Here is a 17,208-nt window from a genome sequence, read left to right as displayed (position 1 = left end):
TCTTGCATTTTAAATAAAGATACCAAGAGAATGAAGAAAATTTGATAATAGGAGTAAATTAGAAAGTTGCTTAAAATTGCATGTTCTATCTGAATCACGAAAGAAAAAAATTTGGGTTCAGTGTTCGTTTAACTCCAGATAGGCAGAAAAAGAACTAAAGCCAGCAGAAACTGGAAAGGTATCTATAGGAAGAGAATGACACCACTTAAAATGTTTCAGACTACTAAAAGAATGCCCAAGACCACATATTCCCTCAGTGCAAAATCTATGACCCTACAGCAGTGCAAAAGAAACTATGAAAGCTACTTACAACACATTTTGCAGAAAAAAAAAAGATAAATAGGAGCAGCCCCTGGATTACGCTCCTGACAAACAGAAGATGCAGAAAGGCAGTGTTTTAGGCTTCCTTACAGTTGGTGCAAGGCTTTTACACCAGGTAAATATATCCACAATGAAGAGGGAGTTTACACAAGCTTTGCACAGGATACGATTGCTACTATTGGTTAGCAGTTCCTGGAGAAATTATTCATTTTGAAATGTTAAATAAACTGATGGCAGGCGTCTGACATAAACCAAATTATAACCACTATTGACAACAAACAATGTTGCTGTCAATAGGGGCAACATTTGTATTTTTTGTAAATAGAGTAATATGCTATTGATATAAGGGCTAGACAAACACAGGAACCAAGGAGCCACTGGCTCCCAGAATTCTACCCTTGGCTACTAAGTTTTTGGGTTATTCTCCACATATCTATATACAAATAACTCTGTCTGGCTCATAAACATTCTTACTGGCTCCCAATTTTTAAACAGATTTGTTGCGTATAAAGTAAAATAAATAAAATAGCTAAACAAATTAACCATAGAAGATGCAGGTGCAAATACAGATTGCAATGACAAGAAATCAAATGGTCCGACTGCCGATATCTCAACATACCAAAACCGAATCCAATCTCTGTTTCACTTTCATCATTCTCATGGATGTTTTTGCAGCATTGAAAAAACGATCTGATGAACCGGACAACTCATCGAAAGTTCGAATTTCAGAATTATTGGAACCAGCAGCAACCTCTGCATCTAACTGGGCAACTGAAAAAAAAAGGTAAGCATACGAATAATAATTACTACATTATATGTCACAAACTTAGTATTCTTAAAGGGGCATAACCAAATGTTGAAGCACTTGAAAGCCATGAGCATAGCTGTAAATAGCTGATTAGAAAATATCACCTGAGCATCTCTATGTAAAAAAGGAAGATATTTACTTTAACATTTCCTAAGTATTCACACCCTATTGTAAAGGGACTTAAAGCAGCCAATCAGGATACTAGTCCCAGGACATGGAAGGGAACGTGCATCTGGCATGTACAAGAACAGTCATGTTATTTACCTATTAAGTTTATGGAAGTGTACTATGAAATCTCACAAGATTTCAGTGAAATCTCATGAGATCACAGCAAAGTATAGCATAACCTCAGCACTGCTGATGGGCTTTTTTTCTTTCAACTTGCAGCTGGAAAGTATCTGAACAAGTATAACTGTTACCAGAGCACTTACTACTGTGAACAGAAGAAATATTGAGGTAAAATATCTTCCCTTTTTTACATAGAGATGTTCGTGATATTTTCCTGTAAGCGTTTTACAGTTATGCTGCATATGGGTATTAGGTCCTTTTAAGACGTGTTATTAAAAGATTACATATAAAGGGGCCTATCTATCAAGCTCCGAATGGAGCTTGAGGTCCCGTGTTTCTGGCGAGCCTGCAGGCTCACCAGAAACACCAGTTATGAAGCAGCTGTCTAAAGACCGCTGCTCCATAACCCTGTCCGCCTGCTCTGATGAGGCGGACAGGAATCGCCGGAATTCAACCCGATCGAGTATGATCAGGTTGATTGACACCCCCCTGCTGGTGGACGATTGTCCGCGAGTCTTCAGGGGGCAGCGTTGCACCAGCAGTTCACAAAAGCTGCTGGAGCAATGCTGAATACGAAGAGCGTATTGCTCTCCGCATTCAGCGATGTCTGTCGGACCTGATCCGCACTGTCGGATCAGGTCCGACAGACATATGATAAATAGGCCTCAAAATATTTTAACATTTTTTTATATAAATTATTAAAAATCATTAAACATATTCGAAAATATAGATATATTTTATGGATTATTTAGAATATTTCCCAATATATTTAATAATTTTTAATAATTTTTATTATTTCTTTTAAATATTTTATATGTAATATTTCAATAATGCGCCTTAAGAATACTAAGTTTCCATGTGCGCTAACTCAACCGCGTTAAGATCTAAATTTGCATTGGAGCCCTTTGCAGTCAAGTAGCTGAAAACATGTAAAATCATATGTAAGTGTTTAACTGTGTTTGTACTATAAATATTTAACATTCCAATGTTCTTCGGGGCGAATATATTTTAAGTATTTTTAAACATATATATATATATATTAACAAAAAGAAAGAAAAACAATAAATATATATATATATATATACACATACACACACATATACATATAAATATTTATTTCTGAATAAATAGAACCTATCCTTCTCTGGAACATTGGAATGACAATATTAATATCAGCCTTCAGGTCTGTCCTCTGTCTTTTGGCATGTCATCACCCAAGCGCTGGATGCGAAGCAAAGGGCCCATGATGTTGCAGATTGAGTGGCGCAGAAGACGGAGCGGACGAACCTGAAGCAGCAATGGCACCATCTATTTTATTATAGGTAAGTATTATATCTACCCCTAGACTATCCAGCACACTACATTAAAATATAAAAAAATAATGATCAGAGCAATGGTAACGTAGCCACATTTGGATGAACAAAGATGTCGGAACATGCATGCAATGTTTGACTGGCACTCTTCATATTAATATTATAAATAAGTAGGTACAACTGCTCGTGATTTTGAATTTTAATAAAGTTTTGTCTACTTTTATGGGCAGTCATTGCTGCAGGATTTATGAAGAATAAATGAAGAATAAATAATATAAAGATTTGAGATACTTAGAAGCTTCATTTCATGATCAAATTAAGTGCATTTAAGAGCATTATACTTATCTTTAACCCTTTAATGACCACAGCACTTTTCCATTTTCTGTCCATTTGGGACCAAGGCTATTTTTACATTTTTGCGGTGTTTGTGTTTAGCTGTAATTTTCTTCTTACTCATTTACTGTACCCACACATATTATATACCGTTTTTCTCGCCATTAAATGGACTTTCCAAAAATACCATTATTTTCATCATATCTTATAATTTACTTTAAAAAAATTTATAAAATATGAGAAAAAAATGGAAAAAAACACACTTTTTCTAACTTTGACCCCCAAAATCTGTTATACATCTGCAACCACCAAAAAACACCCATGCTAAATAGTTTCTAAATTTTGTCCTGAGTTTAGAAATACCCAATGTTTACATGTTCTTTGCTTTTTTTGTAAGTTATAGGGCCATAAATGCAAGTAGCACTTTGCTATTTCCAAACCATTTTTTTTTTCAAGATTAGCGCTAGTTACATTAGAACACTAATATCTTTCAGGAATCCCTGAATATCTATTGACATGTATATATTTTTTTTTAGTAAACATCCCAAAGTATTGATCTAGGCCAATTTTGGTATATTTCATGCCACCATTTCACCGCCAAATGCGATCAAATACAAAAAATCGTTCACTTTTTCACAAATTTTTTCACAAACTTTTGGTTTCTCACTGAAATTATTTACAAACAGCTTGTGCAATTATGGCATAAATGATTGTAAATTTTTCTTTGGGATCCCCTTTGTTCAGAAATAGCAGACATATATGGCTTTGGTGTTGCTTTTTGGTAATTAGAAGGATGCTAAATGCCACTGTGCACCACACGTGTATTATGCCCAGCAGTAAAGGGGTTAATTAGGGAGCATGTAGGGAGCTTTTTGGGGTAATTTTAGCTTTAGTGTAGTGTAGTAGACAACCCCAAGTAATGATCTAGGCCCATTTTGGTATATGTCATGCCACCATTTCACCGCCAATAGCGATCAAATTAAAAAAAAAGTTAAATTTTTCACAATTTTAGGTTTCTCACTGAAATCATTTACAAACAGCTTGTGCAATTATGGCACAAATTGTTGTAAATGCTTCTCTGGGATCCCCTTTGTTCAGAAATAGCAGACATATATGGCTTTGGCATTGCTTTTTGGTACTTAGAAGGCCGCTAAATGCCGCTGCGCATCACACGTGTATTATAGCTAGCAGTGAAGGGGTTAATTAGGTAGCTTGTAGGGAGCTTGCAGGGTTAATATCACATTTAGTGTAGAGCTCAGCCTCCCACCTGAAATATCAGACCCCCTGATCCCTCCCAAACAGCTCTCTTCCCTCCCCCACCCCACAATTGTCCCCGCCATCTTAAGTACTGGCAGCAACTCTGCCAGTACTAAAATAAAATATATATTTAGGCTTTTTTTGGGGGGGGGTTTAAGCATATTTACATATGCTGCTGTGTAGGAGCCCCCCTTAGCTCCCAACCTGGCTGATCCCCCACCAAACAGCTGTCTAACCCTCCCCCTCTGCCTTAATGGCCGCCATCTTGGGTACTGGCAGCTGTCTGCCAGTACCCAGTTTATAAAAAAAGAGTTGCTTTTTTATTTTTTCCCCATTTTCTGTAGTGTAGCTCCCCTACCCACCAAAGAACAAACCCCCACCCCCTCCTAGATACCTTTGATTGTTTTGTTTTTTTAAATAAAAGCTTTTTTCTGAAACTTTTAGCACAGTCTTTTCTGTAGTGTAGCGGTTCCCACCCGCTCCCGCCCCGTGCACGTGCCCGCCCGCCGCCCGGCGTGCACGCGCGCGCGCCTGTGCGCGCCCCCATCGCCCCCGCCCCCCTCTACATTACCCGGCCCATCGATGGCCGCCCACCCGCCTCCCAAGTCAGCTCCCACCCACCAACGATACCGGCCATCGATGTCCGGTGCAGAGAGGGCCACAGAGTGTCTCTCTCTGCACCGGATGGCCATTTAAGGTTATTGCAGGATGCCTCCATATCGAGGCATTACTGCAATAACCGGAAAGCAGCTGGAAGCGAGCAGGATCGCTTCCAGCTGCTTTCCACACCGAGGACGTGCAGGGTACGTCCTCAGGTGTTAACTGCCTTTTTTTGATTGGTGGGTGCTCTGTCTGAATCATGAAAACATAATTTATGCTTACCTGATAAATTTATTTCTCTTGTATTGTATCCAGTCCACGGATCATCCATTACTTGTGGGATATTCTCCTTCCCAACAGGAAGTTGCAAGAGGATCACCCACAGCAGAGCTGCTATATAGCTCCTCCCCTCACTGTCATATCCAGTCATTCGACCGAAACAAGCCGAGAAAGGAGAAACCATAGGGTGCAGTGGGGACTGTAGTTTAATTAAAATTTAGACCTGCCTTAAAAGGACAGGGCGGGCCGTGGACTGGATACACTACAAGAGAAATAAATTTATCAGGTAAGCATAAATTATGTTTTCTCTTGTTAAGTGTATCCAGTCCACGGATCATCCATTACTTGTGGGATACCAATACCAAAGCTAAAGTACACGGATGATGGGAGGGACAAGGCAGGAACTTAAACAGAAGGAACCACTGCCTGTAGAACCTTTCTCCCAAAAACAGCCTCTAAAGAAGCAAAAGTATAAAATTTGTAAAATTTTGAAAAGGTGTGAAGCGAAGACCAAGTCGCAGCATTGCAAATCTGTTCAACAGAGGCCTCATTTTTAAAGGCCCAGGTGGAAGCCACAGCTCTAGTAGAATGAGCTGTAATCCTTTCAGGGGGCTGCTGTCCAGCAGTCTCATAGGCTAAGCGTATTATGCTCCGAAGCCAAAAGGAGAGAGAGGTTGCCGAAGCTTTTTGACCTCTCCTCTGTCCAGAGTAAACGACAAACAGGGCAGATGACGAAAATCTTTAGTAGCCTGTAAGTAAAACTTCAAGGCACGGACTACGTCCAGATTATGCAAAAGACATTCCTTCTTTGAAGAAGGATTAGGACACAATGATGGAACAACAATCTCTTGATTGATATTCCTGTTAGAAACCACCTTAGGTAAAAACCCAGGTTTGGTACGCAGAACTACCTTGTCTGAATGAAAAATCAGATAAGGAGAATCACATTGTAAGGCAGATAACTCAGAGACTCTTCGAGCCGAGGAAATAGCCATCAAAAACAGAACTTTCCAAGATAAAAGTTTAATATCAATGGAATGAAGGGGTTCAAACGGAACTCCCTGAAGAACTTTAAGAACCAAGTTTAAGCTCCACGGGGGAGCAACAGTTTTAAACACAGGCTTAATCCTAACCAAAGCCTGACAAAATGCCTGGACGTCTGGAACCTCTGCCAGACGCTTGTGCAAAAGAATAGACAGAGCAGAGATCTGTCCCCTTAAAGAACTAGCTGATAATCCTTTTTCCAAACCCTCTTGGAGAAAAGACAATATCCTAGGAATCCTAACCTTATTCCATGAGTAACTCTTGGATTCACACCAATAAAGATATTTACGCCATATCTTATGGTAAATTTTCCTGGTGACAGGCTTTCGTGCCTGTATTAAGGTATCAATGACTGATTCGGAGAAGCCACGCCTTGATAGAATCAAGCGTTCAATCTCCATGCAGTCAGTCTCAGAGAAATTAGATTTGGATGATTGAAAGGACCTTGTATTAGGAGGTCCTGCCTCAGAGGCAGAGTCCATGGTGGAAGAGATGACATGTCCACTAGGTCTGCATACCAGGTCCTGCGTGACCATGCAGGCGCTATCAGAATCACCGATGCTCTTTCCTGTTTGATTTTGACAATCAGTCGAGGGAGCAGAGGAAAAGGTGGAAACATAAGCCAGGTTGAAGAACCAAGGAGCTGCTAGAGCATCTATCAGCGTCGCTCCCGGGTCCCTGGACCTGGATCCGTAACAAGGAAGCTTGGCGTTCTGGCGAGACGCCATGAGATCCAGTTATGGTTTGCCCCAACGATGGACCAGTTGAGCAAACACCTCCGGATGGAGTTCCCACTCCCCCGGATGAAAAGTCTGACGACTTAGAAAATCCGCCTCCCAGTTCTCCATGCCTGGGATATGGATTGCTGACAGGTGGCAAGAGTGAGTCTCTGCCCAGCAAATTATTTTTGAGACTTCTAACATCGCTAGGGAACTCCTGGTTCCCCCTTGATGGTTGATGTAAGCCAAAGTCGTGATATTGTCCGACTGAAATCTGATGAACCTCAGTGTTGCTAACTGAGGCCAAGCCAGAAGAGCATTGAATATTGCTCTTAACTCCAGAATATTTATCGGAAGGAGTTTCTCCTCCTGAGTCCACGATCCCTGAGCCTTCAGGGAGTTCCAGACTGCACCCCAACCTAGAAGGCTGGCATCTGTTGTTACAATTGTCCAATCTGGCCTGTTAAAGGTCATACCCTTGGACAGGTGGACCCGAGACAATCACCAGAGAAGAGAATCTCTGGTCTCTTGATCCAGATTTAGCAGAGGGGACAAATCTGTGTAATCCCCATTCCACTGACTTAGCATGCATAATTGCAGCGGTCTGAGATGTAGGCGTGCAAATGGCACTATATCCATTGCCGCTACCATTAAGCCGATTACCTCCATACACTGAGCCACCAAAGGGCGCGGAATGGAATGAAGAATACAGCAAGCATTTAGAAGCTTTGATAACCTGGACTCCGTCAGGTAAATTTTCATATCTACAGAATCTATAAGAGTCCCGAAGAAGGAGACTCTTGTGAGTGAGGATAGAGAACTCTTTTCCTCGTTCACTTTCCACCCGTGCGACCTCAGAAATGCCAGAACTATCTCTGTATGAGACTTGGCAATTTGAAAGCTTGACGCATGTATCAGGATGTCGTCTAGATACGGAGCCACCGCTATGCCTCGCGGTCTTTGAACCGCCAGAAGTGAGCCCAGAACCTTTGTGAAGATTCTCGGGGCTGTAGCCAACCCGAAGGGAAGAGCTACAAATTGGTAATGCCTGTCTAGAAAGGCAAACCTTAGGAACCGATGATGATCTTTGTGAATCGGTATGTGAAGGTAGGCATACTTTAAGTCCACTGTGGTCATGTACTGACCCTCTTGGATCATGGGTAGGATGGTCCGAATAGTTTCCATTTTGAAAGATGGAACTCTGAGGAATTTGTTTAAGATCTTTAGATCCAAAATTGGTCTGAAGGTTCCCTCTTTTTTGGGAACCACAAACAGATTTGAATAAAAACCCTGTCCTTGTTCCGTCCGCGGAACTGGATGGATCACTCCCATTACTAGGAGGTCTTGCACACAGCGTAGGAATGCCTCTTTCTTTATCTGATTTGCAGATAACCTTGAAAGATGAAATCTCCCTTGTGGAGGGGAAGCTTTGAAGTCCAGAAGATATCCCTGAGATATGATCTCCAACGCCCAGGGATCCTGAACATCTCTTGCCCACGCCTGGGCGAAGAGAGAAAGTCTGCCCCCTACTAGAGCCGTCGCCGGATAGGGGGCCGTTCCTTCATGCTGTCTTAGAGGCAGCAGCAGGCTTTCTGGCCTGCTTGCCTTTGTTCCAGGACTGGTTAGGTTTCCAGGCCTGCTTAGATTGAGCAAAAGTTCCCTCTTGTTTTGAAGCGGAGGAAGTTGATGCTGCACCTGCCTTGGAATTTCGAAAGGCACGAAAATTAGACTGTTTGGCCTTTGCTTTGGCCCTGTCCTGAGGAAGGGTATGACCCTTACCTCCAGTAATGTCAGCAAAAATTTCCTTCAAGCCAGGCCCGAATAAGGTCTGCCCCTTGAAAGGAATGTTGAGTAATTTAGACTTTGAAGTCACGTCAGCTGACCAGGATTTAAGCCATAGCGCCCTACGCGCCTGGATGGCGAATCCGGAATTCTTAGCCGTTAGTTTAGTCAAATGAACAATGGCATCAGAAACAAATGAGTTAGCTAGCTTAAGCGTTCTAGCTTGTCAATAATTTCATTCAATGGAGCGGTATGGATGGCCTCTTCCAGGGCCTCAAACCAGAATGCCGCCGCAGCAGTGACAGGAGCAATGCATGCAAGGGGCTGTAAAATAAAACCTTGTTGAATAAACATTTTCTTAAGGTAACCCTCCAATTTTTTATCCATTGGATCTGAAAAAGCACAACTGTCCTCAACCGGGATAGTGGTATGCTTTGCTAAAGTAGAAACTGCTCCCTCCACCTTAGGGACCGTCTGCCATAAGTCCCGTGTAGTGGCGTCTATTGGAAACATTTTTCTAAATATAGGAGGTGGGGAAAAGGGCACACCGGGTCTATCCCACTCCTTGCTAATAATTTCTGTAAGCCTTTTAGGTATAGGAAAAACATCAGTACACACCGGCACCGCATAGTATCTATCCAGCCTACACAATTTCTCTGGAATTGCAACTGTGTTACAGTCATTCAGAGCAGCTAATACCTCCCCAAGCAATACACGGAGGTTCTCAAGCTTAAATTTAAAATTAGAAATCTCTGAATCAGGTTTCCCCAAGTCAGAGATGTCACCCACAGACTGAAGCTCTTCGTCCTCATGTTCTGCATACTGTGACGCAGTATCAGACATGGCTCTTACAGCATTTGCGCGCTCTGTATCTCTCCTAACCCCAGAGCTATCGCGCTTGCCTCTTAATTCAGGCAATCTAGATAATACCTCTGACAGGGTATTATTCATGATTGCAGCCATGTCCTGCAAGGTAATCGCTATGGGCGTCCCTGATGTAATTGGCGCCATATTAGCGTGCGTCCCCTGAGCGGGAGGCGAAGGGTCTGACACGTGGGGAGAGTTAGTCAGCATAACTTCCCCCTCAACAGAACCCTCTGGTGATAATTCTTTTATAGATAAAGACTGATCTTTACTGTTTAAGGTGAAATCAATACATTTAGTACACATTCTCCTATGGGGCTCCACCATGGCTTTCAAACATAATGAACAAGTAGGTTCCTCTGTGTCAGACATGTTTAAACAGACTAGCAATGAGACTAGCAAGCTTGGAAAACACTTTAAAACAAGTTTACAAGCAATATAAAACAACGTTACTGCGCCTTTAAATAACAGTGAAAAAAGGCAGTTACACAAACAAAATTTTTACAGTGTATGTAATGAGTTAGCAGAGCATTGCACCCACTTGCAAATGGATGATTAACCCCTTAATACCAAAAACGGAATAACAAATGACAAAAAAGTTTTTTTAAACAGTCACAACAACTGCCAAAGCTCTGCTGTGGCTTTTTACCTCCCTCAATATGACTTTTGAAGCCTTTTGAGCCCTTCAGAGAAGTTCTGGATTATGCAGGAAGAAACTGGATGTCTGTGTCTGTAATTTTTGCTGCGCAAAAAAGCGCTAAAATAGGCCCCTCCCACTCATATTACAACAGTGGAAAGCCTCAGGGAACTGTTTCTAGGCCAAATTCAAGCCAGCCATGTGGAAAAAACTAGGCCCCAATAAGTTTTATCACCAAAAATATATAAAAAACGATTAAACATGCCAGCAAACGTTTTAAAATACACTTTTATAAGAGTATGTATCTCTATTAATAAGCCTGATACCAGTCGCTGCATTTAAGGCTTTACTTACATTACTTCGGTATCAGCAGCATTTTCTAGCAAATTCCATCCCTAGAAAAATATTAACTGCACATACCTTATTGCAGGAAAACCTGCACGCCATTCCCCCTCTGAAGTAACCTCACTCCTCAGAATATGTGAGAACAGCAAAGGATCTTAGTTACTTCTGCTAAGATCATAGAAAACGCAGGCAGATTCTTCTTCTAAATACTGCCTGAGATAAACAGTACACTCCGGAACCATTTAAAAATAACAAACTTTTGATTGAAGAAATAAACTAAGTATAAAACACCACAGTCCTCTTACGACCTCCATCTTTGTTGAGAGTTGCAAGAGAATGACTGGATATGACAGTGAGGGGAGGAGCTATATAGCAGCTCTGTGGTGGGTGATCCTCTTGCAACTTCCTGTTGGGAAGGAGAATATCCCACAAGTAATGGATGATCCGTGGACTGGATACACTTAACAAGAGAAATAAATATTTTGGGCTTTATGTCTCTTTAAGACTGCACAAGTGCTTGTGTAACTACGCCCTCTGCTTTCACTAAACTAATCACACAATAGCAGGGCCTGTCAATCAACAAGGTGATTTATCTCCATCATCTCTGAGTTGGCACAGAGGATAGCACCATTTTCTCATTTAAATTTTATTCAGAATATATATTTTCCTATGAAATCTGCATGAATTGCATATATTATATTTAAAGAGTTTGTGGCTAAACTAAATAAGTTATGGCAATTCTCTAAATCTGATCTCGGTAAATAACAAAAGCCAGCTGCAAAACAGAATGATAACATACTATCGGCTAGATTACGAGTTTTGCGTTATGAGGGGTGCATTGCTAACTTGCACGTTATTCTCACCGCTCATTTTCCTACAGCGCTGGTATTACAGGTTTTTATAAACCCGGCGTTAAAAGGCAAGAAGTGCACGTAGAGCAAAATTGTGCTTCATACCGCACTCCAATAGCAACGCTGCACTGGTTATGCGTGCTCGTGCACGATTTCCCCATAGACATCAATGGGGAGAGCTGGCTGAGAAAAAGTCTAACACCTGCAAAAAAGCAGCGTTTAGCTCAGTAACGCAGCCCTATTGATTCCTATGGGGAAATACATTTTATGTTTACACCTAACACCCTAACATGAACCCGAGTCTAAAAACCCCTAAATTTACACTTATTAACCCCTAATCTGCCGCCCCCGACACCTACATTATATTTATTAACCCCTAATCTGCAGCTCCAGACATCGCCGCCACCTACATTATACTTATTAACCCCTAATCTGATGCCCCCAACATCGCTGACACCTACATTATATTTATTAACCCCTAATCTGCCACTCCGGACATCGCCGCCACCTACATTATACTTATTAAACCCTAATCTGCTGCCCCCAACATCGCCGACACCTATATTATATTTATTAACCCCTAATCTCCCTCCCCCAATGTCGCTGCAACCTACCTACATTTATTAACCCCTAATCTGCCGCCCCCAACGTCGCCGCCACTATTCTAAATTTATTAACCCCTAAACCTAAATATAACCCTAAACCCCCTAACTTAAATATAATTTAAAAAAAATCTAAATAAAATTACTATCATTACCTAAATAATTACTATTTAAAACGAAATACTTACCTGTAAAATAAACCCTAAGCAGCTACAATATAACTAATAGTTACATTGTAGCTATCTTAGGGTTTATTTTTATTTTACAGGCAAGTTTGTATTTATTTTAACTAGGTAGAATAGTTACTAAATAGTTATTAACTATTTGCTAACTACCTAGCTAAAATAAATACAAATTTACCTGTAAAATAAAACCTAACCTAAGTTACACTAACACCTAACACTACACTACAATTAAATAAATTACCTAAATTAAATACAATTAAATAAATTAGAGACAATTACCTAAATTACAAAAAAAAACACTAAATTACAGAAAATAAAAAACAAATTGCAAGATATTTAAACTAATTACACGTAATCTAATAGCCCTATCAAAATAAAAAAAAGCCCCCCCAAAATAAAAAAACCCTAGCCTAAACTAAACTACCAATAGCCCTTAAAAGGGCCTTTTGCGGGGCATTGCCCCAAAGAAATCAGCTCTTTTACCTGAAAAAAATACAAACAACTCCCCCAACAGTAAAACCCACCACCCACACAACCAACCCCCCAAATAAAACCCTAACTAAAAAAACCTAAGCTCGCCATTGCCCTGAAAAGGACATTTGGATGGGCATTGCCCTTAAAAGGGCATTTAACTCTATTGCGGCCCAAAGCCTTAACCTAAAAATAAAACCCACCCAATAAACCATTAAAAAAAACTAACACCTAACAGTTTTGAAGATCTGACATCCATCCTCAACAAAGCCGGGAGAAGTCTTCATCCAATTCGGGAGAAGTGGTCCTCCAGACGGGCAGAAGTCTTCACCCAGACAGCATCTTCTATCTTCATCCATCCGGAGCGGGTCCATCTTCAAGACATCCGACGCGGAGCATCCTCTTTTTTCTGACAACTAACGACGAATGAAGGTTTCTTTAAATGACGTCATCCAAGATGGCGTCCCTTAGATTCCGATTGGCTGATAGAATTCTATCAGCCAATCAGAATTAAGGTTGAAAAAATCCTATTGGCTGATGCAATCAGCTAATAGAATGCAAGCTCAATCCTATTGGCTGATTGGATCAGCCAATAGGATTGAAGTTCAATCCTATTGGCTGATTGCTTAAGTCAATAGGAATTTTTTCAACCTTAATTCCGATTGGCTGATAGAATTCTATCAGCCAATCGGAATCTAAGGGACGCCGTCTTAGATGACGTAATTTAAAGGAACCTTCATTCGTCGTTAGTCGTCGGAAAGAAGAGGATACTCTGCGTCGGATGTCTTGAAGATGGATGAGTATAAGCTTACTAGCATATACTCATCCGATTTCGAAATAGTTAAATCTTTACAACAACGCTTTTTGCGCCACTATTTAATCTATATTTTTAAAGCTAAAACTAACTCAATCAAATAATCGGATGGGAATAAACTAAAAACATTGAAGTTTGGCAATTTTAACTTTGTGAGTCCAATTCCGGGAAATCCGGAAGTGGAACAACAATCACCTGTATTTAAAGCACCTGTTTTTAACAAAAGCAGCACTTTTCAACTTTTACTGGTCTTGAAAAAGACGAGTTTTTTCGTTGAAAAGCGTAGAGCTATTTTATACTTGTCGCTGAGACATGTTTTAAATAAATGTTTGTTCTATACAACAAATATTTGCTGCTGCTGCTTTTTGAAAACTGCCAAACAATCGTTGCAATCATCTTGTGAGGAGCCAGATTCCGTTTACCTCGGAGTGAGTATACTGCACATCATTCACATTGTTGAATATAGCATACACCAGTGAAAGTTTTTACTTGCAGTTACGGAAAATTGAAAGAAGCTACACTTCACATCGACAATCATTGTAACAACTAATGAAGTTGGACTCTGAACTTCTCAGAGTGAGTATACTGCACACATTATTTAGTGTTTACTACACACACAAAAGTGTGTTCTTTCTTTCCCAGCCTTTATCTGAAGTCCTGGTAAATTGAAACATCAGGAAAGAAAACTTTGGAACCTGCGCCTCTACTTCCAAAATCCATGATTCAGATAAGAGCAAGCAATTTTTAGCAACTTTCTAATTTACTCTTAGTATAAATTTTCTTTGTTCTCTTGGTATCTTTATTTGAAAAAGCAGCAATGTAAGCTTAGGAGCCGGCCCATTTTGGGATCAGAACCCTGCATAGTGCTTGTTGATCGGTGGCTGATTGTAACAGGTCATGATTCAAATAATAGTAACTGGATTAAGGATTAACACAATGTGAGCAAGAATTGTGCACACGCTAGAACACGCTATGCCATAAATATCAGGATATAACAGCTCTACTTCTTGATAGAAAATTACCGAATGGTTTTATAAACTAAGGAATATGATACAACAACTATAACAAATATAACTGTTGTAACTGTTACCCATTCAGTGAACTTCTCAATTAATATTAGTACTTGCCTATAAAAGCATAGCCTGATACAGAATGTGTGACGAGATTCTATAAGATGCCTCATTAGTATTATGAGACCACTTTGGGATTGTTTTAAAGGCAATTTTTCACCTTGGGAACTGTGTATCTCATTAACGGAAGGTTACTAATGTTCTTTATGTGAGGAAGTAATTAAGACTCGAGGGCCGGAAAAAGGAGTTGAGAAGCAGCGGTCTGAAGAACGCTGCTCCTTAACTCGTCTGCTACCTCTGAGGCGGCAGACAGCAATCCGCCCGAACACATACGATTGGGTTGATTGACACCCCTGCTAGCGGCCGATTGACCACAACTCTGCAGGGGGCGGCATTGCACAAGCAGTTCACCAGAAATGTCTGTGCAATGATAAATGCCGACAGCGTATGCCGTCTGCATTTATCGATGTGCGGCAGACATGATCGCTACAGCGGATCATGTCCGTCCGTACTTTCATAAATTGGCCCCTCTGGCTTTTAGTCTACATCAATGTTCTTATAGTGCCGGTGAGCCTTTTATATGTCAATACCTACAGAAAAGTACATCCTGGATGGAAGATGCCGAAAGAGAGTAAACAGCACTAATGGCTAAATATTTTCTTTAGATAAAAAGAGTGTTCATCCACAATTACAAGCTCTTTCAGAAGAAGAAATTTAAATAGATTAGTGAAAACATAAATTAACCTAAATGTGCAAAACGAAAATTCTCTAATGTTAAACCATTTTATTGCTGCACTTTTGATTGCATATACCTAAAGCGACAGCCTACTTGAAAATTGTCATTGTTTAAAAAGATAGATAATCCCTTTATTACCCATTCCCCAGTTTTGCATAACTAACAGTTATATTAATATACTTTTTACCTCTGTGATTGCCTTGTATCTAAGACTCTGCAGACTGCCCCTTATCTCAGTTCTTTTGACAGACTTGTATTATAGCCAATCAGTGACTCATTAATAACTCCCCGAGAGTGAGCACAGTGCTATCTATATGGGACATGAACTAGCGCTGTCTAGCTGTGAAAAACTGTCAAAATGCACTGAGATAAGAAGGGGCCTTTAAGGCTTAGAAATTAGCATATGAGCCTACCAAGGTTTAGCTTTTAAGAATACAAAGAGAACAAAGCAGATTTAATGATAAAAGTAAATTGGAAAGATGTGTTTAACTTTGACTAGACTGTCCCTTTAAAGTCAGCTTTAGAGAAGCAATGAATTCTGGAAGCTAGCTGAACACATCTGGTAAGGTAAACACGCAAGGCATAATTTGCATAGCTATCAGTACCTCCTATCAGTACCTATCCCCATTTCCATCTCTCTCCTTTTCTTCCTTTGAAGTAAACTGCATTCGCCTGTTCTCCACCCTCTCTCCCAGAGTGGCAGTTATCTATCGCCCCCCTGGACCAACCTCCCAATTCCTTGACAACTTTTCTGCCTGGCTTCCTTACTTTCTCTCTACAAATACACCTGCTTTAATCCTAGGGGACTTCAACTTCTGCATTGACAACCCATCTGCCCCTGCTGCCTCTAAACTTCTCTCACTCACTAACTCCTTCGGCCTCTCACAATCCACCTTATTCCCTACCCACCGCGATGGACACTCGATTGATCTGGTATTCTTCTATCTCTGTATTGGGATAGATGTATGAATCAGCACTTATTTCTACCAGCCAAGTACAGAATGGTCCCTCTCACAGAGACCAATAGGTAGTTAGAAAGTGAAGAGAAAAAAAGTACTGGCGCTAACAGCTAGGTCAGTGATCAAACAAATAAATGAGTAATTCTCATTCTGGTGACAATAACTCATCACCACTCAAGGGGGCGCAAATGAACCGTATGGTCTAATAACACCACACAAATAAAAACACAATTTATGCTTACCTGATAAATTTATTTCTCTTGTGGTGTATCCAGTCTACGGATCATCCATTACTTGTGGGATATTCTCATTCCCAACAGGAAGTTGCAAGAGGACACCCACAGCAGAGCTGTAATATAGCTCCTCCCCTAACTGTCATAGCCAGTCATTCGACCGAAAACAAGCCGAGAAAGGAGGAACCATAGGGTGCAGTGGTTACTGTAGTTTAAATTTAAAAATTACCTGACTTAAAATGACAGGGCGGGCCGTAGACTGGATACACCACAAGAGAAATAAATTTATCAGGTAAGCATAAATTGTGTTTTCTCTTGTAAGGTGTATCCAGTCCACGGATCATCCATTACTTGTGGGATACCAATACCAAAGCTAAAGTACACGGATGAAGGGAGGGACAAGGCAGGAACTTAAATGGAAGGAACCACTGCCCGTAAAACCTTTCTCCCAAATATAGCCTCCGAAGAAGCAAAAGTATCAAATTTGTAAAATTTTGAAAAAATATGAAGCGAAGACCAAGTCGTCGCCTTGCAAATCTGATCAAAAGAAGCCTCATTTTTAAAGGCCCAAGTGGAAGCCACAGCTCTAGTGGAATGAGCTGTAATCCTTTCAGGAGGTTGCTGTCCAGCAGTCTCATAGGCTAAGCGGATTAAGCTTCTTAGTCAAAAAGAAAGAGGTTCCTGAAGCCTTTTGACC

At 40.6% G+C, this 17,208-nt stretch overlaps 1 protein-coding gene across 1 annotated transcript in view; it reads right to left on the bottom strand.

The window, feature by feature from the left end:
- Positions 1-17,208, bottom strand: part of AHI1 (Abelson helper integration site 1) — a 658,331-nt gene that overhangs the window by 384,121 nt on the left and 257,002 nt on the right. The window contains exon 18 of the mRNA XM_053710899.1: positions 941-1,092. Within this exon, the coding sequence (XP_053566874.1) occupies positions 941-1,092 (152 nt within the window). The remainder of the gene's footprint in view (positions 1-940; positions 1,093-17,208) is intronic.

The sequence above is a fragment of the Bombina bombina genome, chromosome 4, assembly GCF_027579735.1.
Source record: "Bombina bombina isolate aBomBom1 chromosome 4, aBomBom1.pri, whole genome shotgun sequence".
Classification (NCBI taxonomy): domain Eukaryota; kingdom Metazoa; phylum Chordata; class Amphibia; order Anura; family Bombinatoridae; genus Bombina; species Bombina bombina.
Note: the sequence above shows the minus strand (reverse complement) of the source record. Positions and strands in the feature narration are given on the sequence as shown.